We start from the raw sequence: 19,867 nt of genomic DNA, 5'->3' as shown, positions 1-19,867 counted from the left end.
AGACTAGTGTATTTGGAAGCCATTATATCTTAATAAAGTGAATCTGTCACTTCAAGGAAAACAACTATTTGTTTTCAATGATAAATTGGAGTTTCAAACAAATTGAGACTTCTGAAAAACTTTTATCAACCACTGTGATATCAAGGGAGGTGAAAAGGTGTATTTTTTTTCTATATTGCTTAATGAAATGCGTCAATCTATGGAAGATCTACATAATTCAGTGAAACACTATTTTCCAAATGGTCAACACATGATGTTACAAAATTATACATGGATAAATTGTCCAGAGTACAAGACAGACCAATGGATTTAATATAACAAACTATAAAAGCTCCTTGATAAGGCTTTAGAGTGCACATTGCAAAAAACACATTTATGAAACTAACATTTATGAAACAAAACTTGTCAAGTTTTGGTGTAGTATCAAAAGAGTAGCCACAATGACCTAAAATTACTATAAAAATACTCCTCTCTTTTCTAACTTCATCTCATGTTGCATTTTCTTTATATACTTTAGCTAAAGCTACATATTATAACAAACTGAATGCAGAAGGAGATATGAGAACCCACCAGTCTTATATTAAGCCAGGTATTAAAGAGACTTGGAAAAATACATTATAGTGTCATTCTTCTCAGTAAATTATTTACTGTTTTAGAAAGTGTAATTGTTTTTTATAAAAATGTTATTTATAGTAACATGTAATATATTTATGATTTTTAAATGGATGAATAAATAAATATTTTAAACTTTTGTCAGCTTTAAATACTAATGGAATAAATACCAATAAACAGAGCCCATATAAACAAAAGATCTGTGGAATCTTCAATAATATTTAAGAGTATAAAAGGTCCTGAGACCAGAAAATTTGAGGACCACTACTCTAATCCATGAGGAAGATGAAATGAATCTGGTATGAAGTTTTAGGAATCAAAGAAATACCTGACAAACATGTATTACTATACCTTAAGATTAAGGATTATAAACATAGTAAGTAGGCCAGATAAACACTCTAAGAATTCAGATGAGTAAATGCTTGGTGGAAGAGGTAATAGTTGAATAACCAAGTGAATGACTCACTAACCTAGGATAGCTGCAGTGGAAATGGACAGAATATAAATACAAGGTAATTTTGGAGGTAACAGCACCATGTTTGGGAAAGTGATCTGAACAAGGGAGCAAGAGGAGACATCAAATACAATTCTGAGAACATGAACTCAGGGTGACAAGAGAAAAATTATCAACAGGAAAAGAATGTATTAATGTCATTTTACCTAGAAAACACGGCAAGGAGAGCATGTTTAGAAGGAAATAAGAGTTCGATTTTACGTGTATTGCATCTTAGGTACCTGTGAAACATCCAAATCAGGATTTCAAGCAGTCGATTGAAAATGGTAAACTGGAGATCAAAGAGAAATAAATTTCCTCTTAAACTATGTAAGGGGAAGAATGTAGATGAGATTGTTGGGGAAGGGATGATACAGGCAAAAAAAAAGCATTGTTATCTGTGAATAACAAATGTCTGCACATTTCCAAAAGTTTCACTTTTCATATTTGACATTTCCTGTTTTTACTATTATACTAAAAAATGTTAATATTAGGTGACTTGACTTTGTAAAACATACATTTCAAGAGAGAACAGATTAGCAGTTCAAAATTAGCACACTGCAAGGTTAATGACTTCCATCAGCAAACTTAATAACTTTTCTAAAATTAGATTCACAACATGCTTTTCACAAACACATCTACAGGTGCTATATGAGATATATACAGAGATGATTCAATGGCGATGTGATAATCAGGTTTTGTCTGCTGATATTTATGTTACCTCTCGGTCTAGCTGAGATGATGATGTGGTGATCACGCCTGTAGCTGGATGCATGGAAAACAGCGTGGGGTATGCTGGCAACTGCTCGATGATGGAGTACTTGAGACGCGTGTGCATCGTGTCAGGTTCATCTTTGTCAGTTGCACATACCTGTCCCACGGTAGAACCTACATATTGAAAAATCCTCTTTAATTTCCAAAACTTTTACATTTTCAACATCCCCTTTATTTCATTCCTTTCCATCTACCTCAGAAAGCTTTTGGACCACTTAATTATATGGCTGAGTAGTAGTTTTTATACATTTGCAGACTTTTATATGAAGTATCATTTTTAAATATTTCCCAGCATTCTAACATTTGGGAATTTGGTGACCATGTCCGTATTTACTGTATAATTTTATAAATGTTGATAATATCCATCCACTGCCCTTGTATTTCTAGACTAAAGAATTCTAACTACTCTTTAACTTCTATTTCTAAGTCTGCCCTTACATTGATCAAATGGTCAAAAATGTGTCCAAAACTCTTGGTTTACTTAGATCTTTCTGGAAGACTCAAAAATTGCATTCTGACTTCCAGCTGATAAGGTCCATTGACATAAGATTGAGAAAACCTTTGTATTACTCTCAATGACCTTTATGATAATGCTCAGAGTACTGCCAATCGTTTAATCAGTATGGGATATCAGTAGATCTCTTCAAGGCTAAGACTTTAATTGCTCAAAGACTTATTCTTTTTAAAGTGTGTTCTCTTAGAAGTATTTATTTTATCTCACACAGTAAGTAATTGAGTAATTTCTCTAGTTTTCAGGCACTAGACTTAGCCTTCCAAGTGTACGATGCATCATTTAATCTTCACAACAATTTTGCATATCATAACCCATTCTACAGATAAGGAAACTAAGGTTTGTCAAGACTAGAAGTCTGCCCAAGGTCAGAGCACACAGCTAGTGAAAAGCAGAGCAAAATTCCCACCCACAGCAACCCTGATTGGCAAGTCCCTCGTTCTTGCCAGCGGAATATGCTGCCTCCCAATGGTCAGAGTGAAATTCAATTTATGAATTAAAATGTTAAGTTGCCATACATTGTTAAGATAGGTACGCACCAACTCTGCAATTTTCGGAAACGGTAAAAACGTAAGTTGTTTCTGTAAAAATTGGGTAGTTATCATTTTCATCCTCAATTCTGATTACCAGGGGCAGTGGAAGTTCTGGAGTATATCCATCCGGAGTTGTGGCGAAGGCAATTAGCTGTGAAGAGTTAAATAAGGAGAAAAGCAAAATTGAAATATGGTTCCAACTTCCTTTGGCTTCAATTTGGAGACTGTTCAGCACTGCGGCGTGAATTTCACCACTTGTTATTGTTTGGGGATGTCGACGTAACCTTAATGTCACAGGAGGTGGTTAATGCCATGGTGTACTACAGCATCTTATGTTTATCTAATATAATAACATAGATAATCCTGGTTTCTTTACTAGTGCTGTACTACTAGGGATGAGTGTTAACAACTTTTATTATTATTTTCCCAGAACAGTCTTGAAGATTATTTTGTGGGGTTTTTTGGTTTTGTTTTGTTTTATTAAGTCTATCATTTTAATCCCGGTTGTTAACATAGTGTTGTATTAGTTTCAGGTGTACTATAGTGATTCAACATTTCCATAAATAGCCGGTGCTCATCACAAGTGCCCTCCTTAATCCCCATCCCCTATTTCCCCCATCACCCTACCCACCTCCCCTCTGGTAACATGTTTGTTCTCTATAGTTAAGAGTCCGTTTCTTGGTTTGCCTCTCTCTCTTTTATTTTTCCTTTTGCATGTTTGTTTTGTTTCTTAAATTCCACATTTGAGTGAAATTCTATGGTATCTATCTCTCTCTAACTTATGTCACTTAGCATGATACTCTCTAGCTCCGTCCACGTCATTGCAATGGCAAGATTTCATTCTTTTTTATGGCTGAGTAATATTCCATTGCATTTATATACCACTCTTCATAGCCACTCATCTATCAATGGACACTTGTGTTGCTTCCATAATTTGGCTATTGTAAATAATGCTGCTATAAACATAGGGGTGCTTGTATCCTTTTGAATTAGTGCTTTTGTATTTTTTGGGTAAATGCCAAACAGTGTGATTACTGGATTGTGGGATAGTTCTATTTTTAACTTTTTGAGGAATGTCCATACTGTTTTCCACAGTGGCTGCACCAGTTTGCATTCCCATCAACAATGCAAGAGGGTTCAGGGCGCCTGGGTGATTTGGTCGGTAAAGCATCTGACTTCAGCTCAGGTCATGATCTCGGGGTCGTGAGATGTGATCACATCGAGCACCACCTGTGTCAGGCTCCCTGCTCAGCGGGTAATCCGCTTCTCCCTCCGCCCCTCCTCCCCACTCATGTTCTCTCTCTCTCTCTCTAATAAATATATAAAATAAAATCTTTCATAAAAATAAAGAAATAATGCAAGAGGGTTCCTTTTTCTCCACATCCTTGCCAATCCTTGTTGTTTCTTGTGTTTTGAATCTCGCCATTCTGACAGCTGTAAGGTGATATCTCATTGTGGTTTTGATTTGCATTTCCCTGATGATAAGCAATGTTGAGCATCTTTTCATGTGTCTGTTGGCCATCTGAATGTCTTCTCTGGAGAAATGTCTGTTCATGTCTTTTGCCCATTTTTAAGTGGATTATTTGTTTTTTGGGTGTTGAGTTTTGTAAGTTCTTTATATATTTTGGATACCCTTTACTGGATATGTCATTTGCAAATATCTTCTCCCATTCAGTAGGTTGCCTTTTAGTTTTATTGTTTTCTTCGCTGTGTAGAAGCTATTTATTTTGATGTAGTCCCAACAGTTTATTTTTGCTTTTATTGCCCTTGCCTCAGGAGACATATCTAGAAAAAAAGTTGCTATGGCTGATACCAGAGAAATTATTGCCTGTTCATTCTTCTAGGCTTTTTATGGTTTCAGGTCTCACATTTAAGCCATCTTGAGTTTATTTTTGTGTATGGTATAAGAAAGTGTTCCAGTTTCATTCTTTTCATTCTTTTGCATGTAGCTGACCAGTTTTCCCAACACCATTTGTTGAACAGACTGTCTTTTTCCCATTGTATATTCATTCCTCCTTTGGTGAAGATTAATCAACCATATAATTGTGGGTTTATTTCTGGGTTTTCTATCCTATTCCATTAATATAGGTCTCTATTTTTATGCCAGTACCACACTGTTTTGATTAGTACAGCTTTGTTTATCTTTTTTTAAAAAAAATTATTTATTTATTTGAGAGAGAGAGGGAGAGGGACCACAAGCAGGGGGAGGGGCAGAGGGAGAAGCAGGCTCCCCGCTGAACAGAGCTGGATATGAGGCTCAATCCCAGGCCCCTGAGATCAAGACCTGAGCCGAAGGCAGATGCTTAACCGACTGAGCCACCCAGGTGCTCTTTGTTTATTTATCTTTAAAGATTTTATTTTTGTTAAGTAATCTTTACACCCAACATTGGCTCAAACTTACAACCCTGAGATCAAGAGTCACATTTTTCACCAAATGAGCCAGCCAGGCGCCCTGATTAGTAGAGCTTTGTAATGTAACTTCAAGTCTGGAATTTTTGTTTTTCCTTTTCAAGACTGCTTTGGCTATTTAGGGTCTTTTGTGGTTCTATACATATTTTAGGATTGTTTGTTCTAGTTCTGTGAAAAACGCTATTGGTATTTTGATTGGGACTGCATTAAATCCATAGACTGTTTTGCACAGTATGGGCATTTTAACAATATTTGTTCTTCCAACCCATGAGCCTGGAATATCTTTCCATTTCTCTATTATTTTGTTTTGTTTGAAAGTTTCCAGTGCATGGATTTTAAATACCACTCTCTGGATCTTCAATAACTTTGGATTCTTATGACTCCAAATTCCCCAGGTGCAGTTAACTAGAATATTATCCTATATTCTACTAATTAGAATTTCATGCATATTGGTAGTTATATTTAGATAATTCTCTTCATGAGACTTTTTTACTTTAAAAAAGGAAAGTTAGAAATAGAACAAATGCATGGCTATAAATTGTATGTGGAATGCAATTTATTTCTTTTAATTTTATAATATGAATTTCAACTCCAATTTTTCTCATAACAGCTCTCAGAGAAAGCAGAACATCACAGGTACTTAGAAGGCCATCTTGTAGCAATTCCAAACTTAAATATTTAAATCTAGGGATGCCTGGGTGGCTCAGTCGGTTAGTAACTTTTGCTTTCAGCTCAAGTCATGATCTCAGGGTTGTGACATCGAGCCCTGTGTCTGGGCTCCCTGCTCAGCACAGAGTCTGCTTGAGATTCCTTCCCTCTCCTTCTCCCTCCCCCTCTGTCCCTCTCCCCACTCAGGCATGCTCTCTCTATATATAAAATAAATAAATAAAATCTTTTTTAAAAAGTGAAACTATCATACCAACACCAATCTAAGAATCTAATGCTCTTTATTCTATAAAGCTCTTTTTGCTTCAAGTCTGTGCTATCAGATGTAGCCAGAGCAGAGACAACAAGCTCAGAGAACAGAAAAAGGTAAGCAAATTGAGAATGGGAGATGAAACAGCCAAGCTTAATAATTACTAATACAATATGGAAACTTTAGACTTTACCTCAAAAGATTCATACTCCTCACGATCCACAGGACGAGTGCAATACAGGTTTCCAGTATCTCTCTCTACATAAAATAAATTTGTAGGTTCTCGGTCCACCCCAGGTCCTCTTATGGAATAGAATATAGTGTAGTTTTGTGCAGTGTCAGATTGAATCTGGAAAGTAGATATTATATACATAAGAGACAAATTTTTATTTCAGCAAAACTTTCACCTATATATGTTTATGCAATCATGTTGCCATTTTTGTTGCAATAAGTAATTGCCCCCTTTAATTTGTTATCATGTATGAATAAAAAACAGCAACAGAATAAGGAAGGCTAATAATTGAGAAATTTCAAGAGCAAGGCATGAGGAAAATAATGTAGTAGTGTCTTAGTTTTCCCGAATAACTGAGAAATACACTAAATGGTACCTATATGAACCAAACATTTAAGACTTTAACTGTCTGAGAAAACAAAGTATTCAGAGTATGAAAAATTACTCTTTCGTTAATTTTTTAAACTTGAAGTTTTATTATACATAACATTTGAGACGCTAGGTTTAAAGTTACTGTACACAGGGAAAAACCATGGGAAATGCTTTCCTTAATTAGTTTCTATTATTTGTCAGCATCTTTTTATTATAGAAGCTGAGGTGAAAGGATGGGTGGAAATGGGGGAGAATAGAAATGACATAACATCTTGGCAAGTGTGATATTCTGGTACTTGATTCAAAAAGCAAATTTTTTCCCAAGTTGTTTTGATCCTCTTAGTAAGATCTTGACTGTATGTCAGGATGACTAACAATGATTTTCAAACGATTTCTTTCTCAACTTTGAGATGCTCTTTTCTCAACTGTATGAAATTTGTTGGTGGGATATAAAGGAGAGTTTCTCTCAAATTTCAAGAACTGAGAGAAAAGAAACCCAAGTCAAGGACTCAATGGTCATGGCAATGGGTAGTAGAAGAAGGCAAGATTCACTGGGGTTGCTACTGAAAGAAAGAGAGAGAAAATGTGGATCCAGTATGATTTAAGTAGTGGCCTTGGGGATTAACAGTGGAAAGGATGTATGTGTCTTTTGCCCTTCATGGCATTTGTCCTGGTGTCAGCAATTTCATCTATTATGAAAGATGTTTGGGGTTTCTAGACTATGCGCCCAGGCAACATGCTGCTAATATGAAAATTCATTAAGGAACCATGTGTTTGAGAGTGCTAGATGTGTTTTACAATTTCATAAATGGACTTTTCAGGACTAAAACTGCAAAAAAGTGTATGCTGGTATAAAGATATATATTTTTACCCATTTACTGAAACATATAATACACATACTCATGTAGTCATACAGAACTGTTTTTAAAAATAACTTTATATTCATCGCCCAAATTAAAAAAAAAAAATGGAAACCACAGACTTTCACAGTGAAAGGAAAGTAAATTGTACCTGTTGAAGAAAAAGTGGGAAAGGACCCAAGGAATTCTCTTGCATCGAACAAGGAATAGGAGCCCATCTTCTCTTGGCACGTCTTAGAACTTTTTCTTTAGAATGCCTCTTCTTTAATACCTCAATTTAGAACACAGGAAAAAAATAATAAATTCCATGGTTACTTTATTCGCAAATATTGGAACTCTGACACATCTCTCATGAGGATTAACTGGGAAGGTGTAAGACCGCGGTGGTGCTTAAAAACCAAACTAAAAAGATAACAAAGAAATAGCGGTCCTCTCTGTTAACACATCAGTACGCTCAAGAAAATAACTTGGTATGAACATGGAAGAAGGAGAGATGAAATTGGAAGCCTAGAAGCAAAATTAAAAAAACAAAAACAAAAACAAAACCAACAACGTTACTGTTGCCATACTGCCATGCAAAACCATGGGAGGAGAGAGATGCAAGGAAAAGAAATAAAGTGAATGACCTTCTAAATCTAGCATATGCACCTTCCACTCACCAGCAACTAGGAAGAGCCAGGGACCAACAGAGAGATCTGTGTCAGAACGGGGAGAGAAAAATGGTGATAACTCTCAAGCTGCTGCACTGAATTATGGCCGATGGTTAAATAGAAATCACCTGGATCTTTGGTGTCAGAGTCCAATAAGCATGCCTGAGGTCTGAATCTCAACCTAAAATAGTCATCTACTTTTTAAGACTACAAATTATGCTGTCTAAGATACATATAGACAGAGTTTCAAAATTTGTTTTGGAAATCTATTCTACAGGAAAAGATCAAGAAATGCTTCTTTGTGTCTAATCTCAAATTCTCAGGCTGTAGCCTCCCAATTTCTCTGTTTGTGTCCCAAATGAAAAGCAATGACAACCTAGAATAACTGATGTGGCAAAACCTTTTTCCACCATTTGAACACTGTTAAGTTGCATGATGGTTTCCATTCTTCACCAAGCTGAACTATCCCACGTCATCTCTGATTCCACATCTTCCCTGGTAATGTTACACCTGCAGAATACAATTCATTATGCTTCATTTTTATAGTTTGGTGTACCTTTGTTTGATGCTGTAAAAGAACAAGTAGTTTCTTTTCTTCTTGGTTCTCAGTGTTGTAAAGTAATATGGTAAAACTTCTCTCCTCTGAGGACAAAAGAATAGCATTTGTTGTATAGAGAGAACCGTCTTCTAAAATCTGGAAATCAGGGTCACTTGAATAAATTAGATTTGCAGACTGAAAGCACTCCTTCAGGTTAACTGTAGAAAATATACACATGCAATCATTTGTAAGGTAAAACAAAACAATATATAGTGCTAACAGTAATCTATGCATTTGGGGGTGGGGAGCCAAAAACTTAAAATTACACTGACACTTGTAAATGTTGCATTTTTAGAAGTACATGTGAAACTATATGGTTAATTAAATTGTGCATAAACACATATGTCACTTCAAATACCTCCTTTATGTCCTTTTAAAAAAGAGACATTTGTCCTAAAATAAAGGCGTGTGAGTTCCAGTGTTTTAGTATGTAAACCAATACCAAAAGAAGTTTTTCGTTATTAACTGAAATTAGCCATAGAGTAACACATGAGAGAACTTAAACAGAATCTAGAAAATTAATCAGCAGTTATTAAATAAAAATATTTCTTAACTCTTTGCATCTATTGTTAGAGTCATTATATTCTGTGTTCTCACTGTCTGCTCTTTCCTTGTAAGCTTGAGTTATGTGAAAAAAATTAATTGATAAGGGGCACCTGAGTGGCTCAGTCAGTTTAGCGTGGGACTCTGGATTTCAGCTCAAGTCATGATCTCAGGATTGTGGGATTGAGCCCTGCGTCAGGCTCCACGCTGAGCAGAGCCTGTCTAAGATTCTCTCTCTCCCTTTCCCTCCGCCCCGCCCCCACTGCTCTTTCTCCCCCTCTCTCAAAAAAAAAAATAAATAAATAATTGATGAAAAGCAATTTCTGGAAATATGTATCAGTAAAATACCAAAATGTTTTATTATTAAAATCCAAAAACAATACCTTTAAACTCAAGAAATAGATTCAATACTATTTCTCAATTTCATAGAAGTATGTTATAACATATGCCATTACCCCCATGTAATATAAATATTAATAATTATTTGTTACTCAAACTAAGCCTTTTTATCCACTTCATATAGTCGTGGTTTTCAATAAAGGACAATATTTCTTTTATTGGAATGATATTATGTGCATTACAAATGATAATGTAATATATTAGTTTTAACTATTGATTCCAATACAGCTATCCTTCTAAAAAATGACACTAATTTTACAAGATCATACCAAGTAAGATCTATTACACATTTTAGCAGTTTCTTACCTCTACCAACAAATTTCTCAGCGTCTAGTTGGGAGGGAACTTGTAGTACGACTTTTTTGCAGGCATCACAGGTAAATGTTAAGATCTAAAACATCAAATCAGTGTTACACATTAAAAAAAGATCCTTTTAATCTGTACATAGTTCATATAAATTAGAAATTGGTATAATTATAAATTAGTTTATACAAGTAGCAAAGTAAAATTTAAAAACACACTGCAGTAGAAATCAGAACAAAGTTACGTGGAGAGGAAGGAAACAAAAGACCAAGAGTCATGGCTCTCTCCTTCGCAAAGCATGTAAACTCCAAGAATTCCTTACCCTTTTGGGTTTTGTTTCCTTTTCTGTAAAAAGGAGCTAACGGTAAATTCACTGACTAATATAGTGAGTATACTGAGGAATGAATGACAACCAATGTGAGAGCACTAAAAACTTAGGAAGGCAGCACAGGTAGGTGAACAGGAAAAACAAACAAAAACAAATTTAGAGAGTCAGCAAAGTGTTTCAATTAATAGTCAATTGCCTATGAAACTATGGTACCAAATCAATAGTATCTTAAACAAAAACCCAATGCTTTAAAGAGAAGCATCAACTCATTATCACGGAGTGACTTGGAGATTACTTATCTACGACCCCACACAAACAAGCACAGAACTTTGAAATATGATTTTATTTTGAAGGCGCATCTTCTCGTAAGTGACCAGTAAGGTCATTCTACAAAATATTTCACTTAAAATTTTTTAAATGAGTTAGTGATTTATGGTAAGCAATTCCAATACAATATATATTTGAACACACCGAAATTTAAATCTGTTCTCCCTAAAACTGTATAATGCACGCTTCTGAAAGATTCAACAATTCTACAGTTTTGCAAAGGCTTTTAACCAAAAGCAAGATAGCTGACTAGCATTGATACTATATTTACAAAGTCTATAAACACAAATTAAAATAATCAAAATTTGGATTAAAATTTTTATTTCTAATACACATTTTTATTTCCACTACACATGCCAATATACATTTAATTATCCAATTTAAGTTATATATGGAGGATCAGGCAAGGCAGTGATTACATGTCATTTGGAAATTAGGGATGGACACAGTGAAGAGACTATTTGGATTGGAAATTAAAAGATGAGAAGAACCTTCACTGGCTGTATTATCTTAGAGAGGACAGGAGTAAAATGAGATGTGTGAAGAGTCCAGTTCAAGGTCGTTGAAAACATGCATCTACTTCTTCATTCAACCAACATTTACTGGTTGCTTACTACGTACAAGGCAGTGTTCAGCAGTGAACAAAGTCCTTGACCTCATGGAGATTACCTTATAATGTGAGACAAAAAAAAATAAATATACAAAAGTCATGTAATTCCAAGAGATAAATGTTATAAGAAAAATAAAACAGGGAGAAAAGGTGACAGAGGGAAGACCAGAAGCCCGCATGAAATGAGGAAGCAAACCAGTTCACTAACTGGGGAAGAGTCTTCCAGGTGGAAGAAAAACCAGAACAAAGACCCTGGAAGAGGATTTTACCTGGTATGTTAGAGGAACAAAAAGGCAGTCATGGTAGGAAAGCACAGTGAGGGAAGAGTGATATAAGATGATATTAAAGGGACAGTCATGGGCATATCACATATGGTCTAAAAGGCCATAATAGGAGTGTAGATTTTATTCTGAGTACAAAGAGAAGCAACCATAGGTTTAGAAGCTGTGGAATGGCATAATGTGGTGAGCATTTACACAGACTCATTCTGGTGGCCCTGTGAGAACAGACTACAGAGAAGCAAGAGTGGAAGCAAGAAGACCAGTTGGGAGGTTCCAGCAGAAATGTAAGAGAGGGAGGATGGTGACTTGGACTAAGGTGAAAACAGCAGAGAAGGTGAAAAATGGCTGGACTAATTCACTGCTCTAGAGAACAGTATCCTGGACATCCATTCATTCATGCATTTAACTAATATTTACTGAATGTCTACTATGTACCAGACACAGAGCAGTAAACATGATCCTCATGAAACTTTCAAAAGGGTAAGACAGAGTGGTAATTTCAATAAAGTAGGATAAATGCTCTACTAGAGAGGTACAGGGTGTGATAGGATAGCAGGGGGAGCTAGCCTCTTGTAAGAGCGAGGTGAGGTCACCTGAAGAGTGGCTGTACATTAGCCATGTCAAGAGGAGGCATAGCGTCCATGTTCCAAATACAGAAACAGCAAATGTGAAGCCCAGAGATGACACAGGTCTGAAAACAAAATCTTGAAAGGCTGATGCTCACAGCACAAGAGGGACAAAGTTTAAAATGAATTCAGGGGCGCCTGGCTGACTCAGTCAGTAAGAGCCTGCAACTGTTGAACTCGGGGCTGTGAATTTGAGCCCCACTTTGGGTGTAGAGATTGCTTAAAAATAAAATCTTAGAAAAGAAATAAAAGAAAATGGATTCAGAGAAGTAGGTGTGGGGTAGATTCTGAACAGTGTTAACTAAGTATATGGAACTTTTTGTTCCTAAAGACAGTAAGAAACCAAAGATTTGCTTTAAGCAGATAAATGACATATGCGGCTTCCCACTGGAACAAGGTGAGTCGGAGCAGTGTGCGGAATAGATCAGGGGAATGATTCTCATTTCCAGTGGCAGCTAGGTCATTCGGGGGGGCGGAAATGCCAAAATGAAAAATAATGGATATGTTTTTTTTGTTAACGGTCCTAAACCATCTAACAAAGAATTGCTAGGCAGAAACTGAGGATCAAGCTCAAACACAGAGTGGTAATCAGATGCAACTTCTGATCTGAAAAAAGACTGGACTCTGGTTGTTTGGCCTCAGTGAAAGAGAAGAAAATCAAGCACAGACCTGCCTAAGATCTAAGAAAAGAGCTGCCCACATTAATCTGGGACCCCAAATGTAAAACCTTCACCATAGAGGGAACCTGAAGCAAACTGGTCCTTGAATGGATTTGTGATTCACATTCACCTTACTTGCTTGGTCTGGGAACCTCAAGCCACTGATTAAAGAAGGCCTGGCATGTAATCACCTCCATAGATGCTGAAAGACGTTTGACCAAATTCAGTAACAATCCTAAGATTTAAAAAAAAAAAAAGCCCCCAAGGAGTTAATAAGTACTTCTTCAAGATGATTTTTATATTATATTATGTTTTAATCACAACATCTAATGTAAAGCATTAGCAGCAGCCCCACTAAACTCAGAAACAACATACTTTCCAAGGTCATCATTTATAGTTAACATTACATTAAAATATATTAGGCAAGAGGGAAATATCAGATGACATATGGATTGGAAAGGAAGAAGCAAAAAAAAAAATCTCTATTTGCATTTGATATGACTACCTGGAAAACTGAAAGAAATCAACTAATAAATTACTATAAAACTAATAATACTATAAATTACTATAATTACTATAGAATTGCAGTAAGGGAGCAGAAACAACTATTAAAATACAGAAATCTTTAGTCTTTGTACACATAAATACAAGTTAAATAATATAATGAAAGAGAAGGAATTATTCTCAAAAGCAATGAAAAGGTAAAAGGCCAAGGAGTAAACCTAACAAGAAACATGTAAAGCCCTACTTGAGAAAAATCTGAAAATATTTCTGAAGGGCACAAAGTAGACTCACACAAAAAGAAAGATATATCATTATTTTGGATAGAAAAAAAATCAACATAAATATATCAATTTCCACTAAGTTAAATCATAAATTTCATAATGTCAATAAAAATCTTAGTAGTATTTTTTCTGGAACTAGACAAGCTGACTTAAAAGGTCATAAGGAAAAATAAATAAGAATAGATGGGAAAATTATGAAAAAGAAAAGCAATGAAAGGATATTAGACTTAGCAGTTTTTTAAAAATACTATGAAGTCAATAATTAAAACTGCCATTTTGTATATGAATAGGCAGAAAGATATTAGATGCATACAAATTGGAAAGGAAGAAGTAAAAGAGTTTCTATTTGTATTTGTTATAACTGTATACAGTCCATTAATGTTCTAACTTTGTTATACTCAGCAATTATAGGAGTTCCTATTTCACCACATTCTTCCCCATGCTGTGTGTTGTCAAACTTCTGAGTGTTTGCCAAATGAGGAATATATCACTGAAGTTTAACTACATCTTTTCTTATTATGAGCGAGGCTGAAATATTTTTAGGGGCCATTTTTAGTATTTTATGGGACTTTTTCATATCCATGTTCATGTTGGACTATTTGATTTATAAGAGCTCTTTATATACTTGTAGATTAGCCTTTTAAAATATGACCTGCACTTTTTTTTTCCAATCTGAGTTACCTTTGACTTTGCTTATAATATTTTTGTTTGCGTTGTTATTTTTGCCATGGTCAAGTGTGTACACACACACTTGTCTTAATATAACTGATTTATATTATTTATAATATTGATCATAATTTGATATAATTGGTTTTCTCAATATTAATAAATGGCTTTTGAAATCTAAGCCATGTGAACCATAGATAGGCCTTCTTGACTCCAAACTTAAACAGGAATTCACCATGTTTTCTTCTATTAACTGTATGGCATCATATGTTAGATTTAAACCTTTCATCTGTTTGGACTTTTCTGTGTTCTACATGAGTTATGGGTTCGACTTCATCTTTTGCCAAACGACTGCCTAGATCAAGTAGTCTCATACTATATATATAGATATATAGTATAATATAATACCGTATAATATAGCATGCTCTATAATATATAATATCGGAGATTATACTGAGTATAGTACTATACTAAAATACTATAGTATATTAATATAATAACTAATATATTAGTATACTATATACATTATATATTATATATAATACTCTATATATATCCTCAATGATGTGATATGACACCCATTATAAAACAGCTTTCCATCTAGTCATGTACAACCTTTATGGAGGGGTGAAGGAGCTGTTAATATCTACCAAAAGTATAGTCATTTATACTTTTATCTAGCAATACCATTTCTGGTAATCTAATCTATTCTATTCATACACCTGCCCATACATGAAATGACATATACACACAAGTTTATTCACTATGACATTATTTGTAATAGCAAAAAGTAATAGCAGAGATGATGGACAGAAGCAGAGATATCCATAAGGTATTTCTGAATGTAGATTTAATAGGACTTAATGATGGATTTGGGGAGGGGAGCAGTGAGGAAGGAAAAGCAAACAGCTTCCAGACATCCTACCTGAGCAACAAGGTGTATGGTAGTGTCATTCACTGAAATACAGGATGTCAGAAGAAAAGCAACATTGTTTGAGAAGATAATAACTGCTGTGTCACACATCATACTGGGTAGATATAAAGACTTATTGTTTAATGAAGACATCCCAATTACCAAAATAAATTTCATCTAAGGAGTCACCTGTATGATATTTCACAGACAGGACCTAGAATAGGGAGTCTGATTCTGAGTAGTCAGGAACAGGAAGGTCAAAAGAAAAAAAGGGAGTGAATTTCAATAAAGGCACAATCTACAAGGTGGAATTGTATAAGGAATGGTTTATATTTAGCAGTGGAGATCCGTTATGACCTTAGAGAGTGAGCAGCCTCATTAGATGTTTGGGTAGAAACCAGAGTTCAAGTGGTTAAGACACGTGTGTGGTGAGGCGGTACTAGGAAGCAGGGAGAAGCTGCTTTGTAGAATGGTGAAGGATTAACTGGGTACATGGAAGACGAGGAAATGTAAAGGGTGTTCCCCCAGTGAATAGGAATTATTCGCTCCTACTTAATAACATCTTCTACTCAAACGCTCTTTACACATCTATCACACTTGAGGCTCACGAGCACAAGAACCACCTGAGGCTGGCAGGACTTGGCCCTGATATGCACACAGACACCGGAGCAGCTAGAAGGACGCACACAACACCTTCCAGCTAGAATGTAGCAGGATGAGGGGTGCTTTGCTATCTATCCACTTCTGGCCAATCCAGCTTTGAAGCTAAGAAAAGTCACCTTTAGTTTACTCACTTCATTGTCTTTCTTCCACAAAGGACCTGAGAGCACACAGAGAAAGTTTTGTGTGTAAGCATATGCAAAGCAATGCTATTTATTGCCCATACCTATTACTGTCCATGCTTAATTACACCTATTACTGTCCATGCTTAATTAGCCCCTTTTCCTTCAAAGAGTAATGGCCAGTGGTTTAAAAAGAAGGGGGAACTTTATTAGGGATCTAACCAAAGTCATTTCTTTGTCATCAACTACATATGTTGTGACCGTTATTTATTCCATTCTCGGTTTTCTCAACCATAAAATACTAATTGCTGCGCACCTGGCCCTTTCTATGATACTAATGTGCCCTGGGAATTTAACTAAGGGTCTGAAGTCCATAGAACTCCTAGAGAAAGACTGTGTAATGACAGTACTACAATTTCATGACTTAAAAATTTAAGGAATTCACTGTAAACTAAGAGCGGTTGAGAAGTGAAATGATCCGAATATTTCATCCCCCCAGCTCCAGCACTCCCAGAAGGAATCTTCCTGCTGTCTGTTCTCCAGGTTTGTCCCCTTGTCCTTCAGGCAACCTTGTGCTCCAACGCCTGGGGCTCAACGAGACACTACCGGGTTGAGCACTTTCTGGCACCTGGTCTATTTAATTTTTCTCTTCCTAGGGGACTCAGGGCGTCCAGTCTGGGAAACCTCTGATCCCAAACTCGCCAGGGGCTGTCCACTGGCACTGAATTCCTGTACCTTCTGCCTCCCCCCTCTCCGTTCCTGGCCATGGGACCCCAGGCTTTTCTGCCTGGGCGGGGAACTGTCCGTCCCCAAATCAAGCCACCCCTTTTCACTCCCAGATTTGGGTGGGTGAGGTCATTGCTACTGTGTTCTTTAAAGTGGGGAAGAAGTTAGAGCGAGAGGGCAAAAGAGAAGAATCCAGATGCCTCTGCACAAGAGATCCGGACGAACATTTCCCTAAAGATTAAGGGGGTAGCAACCGCACACGCTGACAGTGGGAACTATACAAAGGGTCATCTAGGGCCCGCCCATCTATCATTTCCAGGCCGAGTGTCGAGACCACTCCTCTACAGACACGCACACGCACACGGACACACTGAGAGCAAGCCCGAGAAAGGGGCGTAGTCCTCCCACCTAAGGGCACTTTCGGTCCCGTCCGCCCAGCGCTCCTTTCCGCCGCGGCCGGAACCGGGCACCGCGGCCGACGTGGACAGCACCCTCCCCCGGAACGGCAGAGGCACGGAGGAGCGGCGCTCCGCGCTCGTCCCCAGAGGCCACGGCTTTGGATGGGCGTCTGCTGCTGGCGTCTGCGTCTCTATCTGCCTGCGCTGATTACATCTACGGATGACTCCCTTCTCCTCCCCTTCGGGAGCTCGGCGCCCAGGTCGCGAACCTCTTTCTGGCAACCTTCCCCCATTCCAACAACTCCATTCGTTCAACCGGCCGGCGACACATTAACCTCCGCTTTGCCCGCCACCCCCACCCACCCCTGTTCCCAGAGTTTCCCCTGGCTCCCCCATCGAGCGGAGCCCCCTCCCGGGAACCGGCAGCCGGGCTGCCACTCACCGTGAGGGCCAGCAGCAGGTGCCCGCAGAGGGCTCCGCTCCGGGAGCGCGTGGGGCGGGCGGGCGCCATGGGAGTTCTCGGGGACAGGTCGCCGAGAGGCGCCCGGAGGCCGGGGTGGGAAGGCTCGGCGGGCCAAAGGCCGCGGCGGGAGTGCAGACTGGGCCGGTCGCGCAGGAGGAGTGGGAGGCACAGGAGGTGGCGCGCGGGGAGAGGCGCTTTTCCTCTGGCTTTCTCTGAAGCGCCTGCCTGCCACCCAAGGGGCTTTTCCTCTGGCCGAGGGTGGGGCTCCAGGCGCGCGCGCAAGACACCGATCTGCCCCTCCTTGGTATTTTCTCAAGTCTTCATTTCTTTAAGAGCGCAACAGGTGGGAACTCCCTCTCGCCGCCACCCTTGTACCTGCGCTAGGTGTTTCTCAGCAGCGGACGCCACCTATATGCCCCATCTCGGGCCCCCTCCCCCGCCCCGGTGTCCGCCTGTAAGATTAGCAGCTGGCCCTGCCCAGCAGAAGCCCTGACTGTACAGAGACTCACTCCCCGGGCGCGGCGGGCCTAGGGAAGGCAGCGCGGGCCTGGGCGCGCTCCCGCGCCCCGCCTCCGCCCCGCGCGCTGCCCTTTCGGCCGGCGAGCGGCTCCGAGGTCGGACCTTCTGTCCCAGCTGCCTCAGGCCTACCCGGTGCAGAGGAACTCCGGGGACTCTTCGCTGGAGTAAATGTACTGCAGACATCCAAGGGTTTTCATCTGTGGCACGCCTTTCTTTGGGGGTCTTGTTTTTGCTTTTAGAAATGTCATGGCCAGGTCAGGATTCTCGTCTGAATAAGACCGTCAGAGCTATGAATGTTTCACGAGGTTAAAGTTCACCCCTTTTAACAGAATTCTACAAATTTTGACAAGTAATAGTTTCTTCCTGGGTTTTTCAGATTTTCCATTATGACTTATTTGACTTGTGAACTGTTCAGAAGTGTCTTTAAAAAATGCGTGGTGTTTCTAGTTACCGTTACTGATTTCTATTGAACTTCGTTGTGGTTGTCAGACAACGGGATTTTGATTTTTTTTTAAATTCAAGACTTAAGAGTTTGTCTGCATGTTTCATGTGTATTTGAGAGCAAGATTCTAAATGAGGGGGTTCTGTGTGTACTCATTGCAACAGGCTTGTAAGTTGGGCTGTTCCAATATTCCCTATCACTAAATTTTATAGCGTTTGGTTATGTAATTATCCAAGAGGTATATTAAGCCCTCCTTCCCCTCATGATTATGGATTTCTTAGATCTTCCTTGCCTGCCGTTCTTTAAACGTAGCCAGAAATTTTATCATCACACAGAAATTCTGAATTGTCCTCCTGGCGAACTGAACCTTTATTAAGTACTACACTTTACCCCAATATTTTTGCTTTCCCTAAAGTGTGTTTTGTGTCCTATTAAAATCACTGTCAGCTTTAAAAAAAAAAAAAAAATGGCCCAAGTCTGCCTTGGGCTAGGGTGGTGGTACCGGGGGTCGTGGGATTGAGCCCCATGTCGGACTCTCTGCTGGCGGGAAGCCTGCTTCTCCCTCTCCCTCTCCCCCTGCTTGTGTTCCCTCTCTCGCTGTCTCTCTGTCAAATAAATAAATAATCTTAAAAAAAAAAAAGAAAAATGTCATGGCCAATATAGCAATGATGCGAGAAAATTACCATAAAGACATTAATTAATTAATTAAGGGATTCCAGGCTACAAAAAAATAACAACATCAAGGGTAAGTTACAACAGAAGATGCATCGCTTCAGATCCTAGACGTTAAATAAATGTGTGCTACCCCTGTTCTCCAAGACCCTCCCTTGTCCCAAATTAAAGCCATCTACTGACCTTCTAATACCTATCTCCTAAAATGAACTGGACGCTTACTGGAGATTTCTCTCTTCCTTTCCTACCACCAAAACCGGAGTTTGCAGTAAGAAAAGAAAAAGAATGGAATACAATTTATATTTGGTTTGCAATGTATTGACCTAGGTGAATTACCTCCGACCTTCACCTGGAAGATTAAAATATGAAAGCAGTATCCTTGTGCTCTCCAGAGAACAATGACGGGGCGTTCTGACTCATCCTCCTGCACCTCTTTTCAACTACTGGCTTAAACCGGGGAAGTCT

At 38.4% G+C, this 19,867-nt stretch overlaps 1 protein-coding gene across 2 annotated transcripts in view; it reads right to left on the bottom strand.

Moving 5' to 3' along the window:
* Nucleotides 1-17,817, bottom strand: part of DSC2 (desmocollin 2) — a 32,273-nt gene extending 14,456 nt beyond the window's left edge. For both annotated transcript variants that reach the window (XM_028098335.2, XM_088019725.1), the window contains exons 1-7: nucleotides 17,749-17,817; nucleotides 10,209-10,293; nucleotides 8,919-9,118; nucleotides 7,864-7,983; nucleotides 6,442-6,597; nucleotides 2,930-3,074; nucleotides 1,827-1,993 (exon numbers count right to left, since the gene is read on the bottom strand). In XM_028098335.2, the coding sequence (XP_027954136.1) occupies nucleotides 1,827-1,993; nucleotides 2,930-3,074; nucleotides 6,442-6,597; nucleotides 7,864-7,983; nucleotides 8,919-9,118; nucleotides 10,209-10,293; nucleotides 17,749-17,817 (942 nt within the window). The remainder of the gene's footprint in view (nucleotides 1-1,826; nucleotides 1,994-2,929; nucleotides 3,075-6,441; nucleotides 6,598-7,863; nucleotides 7,984-8,918; nucleotides 9,119-10,208; nucleotides 10,294-17,748) is intronic.
* Nucleotides 17,818-19,867: the final 2,050 nt, after the last annotated feature.

The sequence above is a fragment of the Eumetopias jubatus genome, unplaced genomic scaffold, assembly GCF_037043125.1.
Source record: "Eumetopias jubatus isolate StellerSeaLion01/CBP00866 unplaced genomic scaffold, mEumJub1_p1.0 scaffold_16, whole genome shotgun sequence".
NCBI lineage: Eukaryota > Metazoa > Chordata > Mammalia > Carnivora > Otariidae > Eumetopias > Eumetopias jubatus.
The sequence above is the reverse complement of the archived record's forward strand: the minus strand, read 5'-3'. Positions and strand labels throughout refer to the sequence as shown.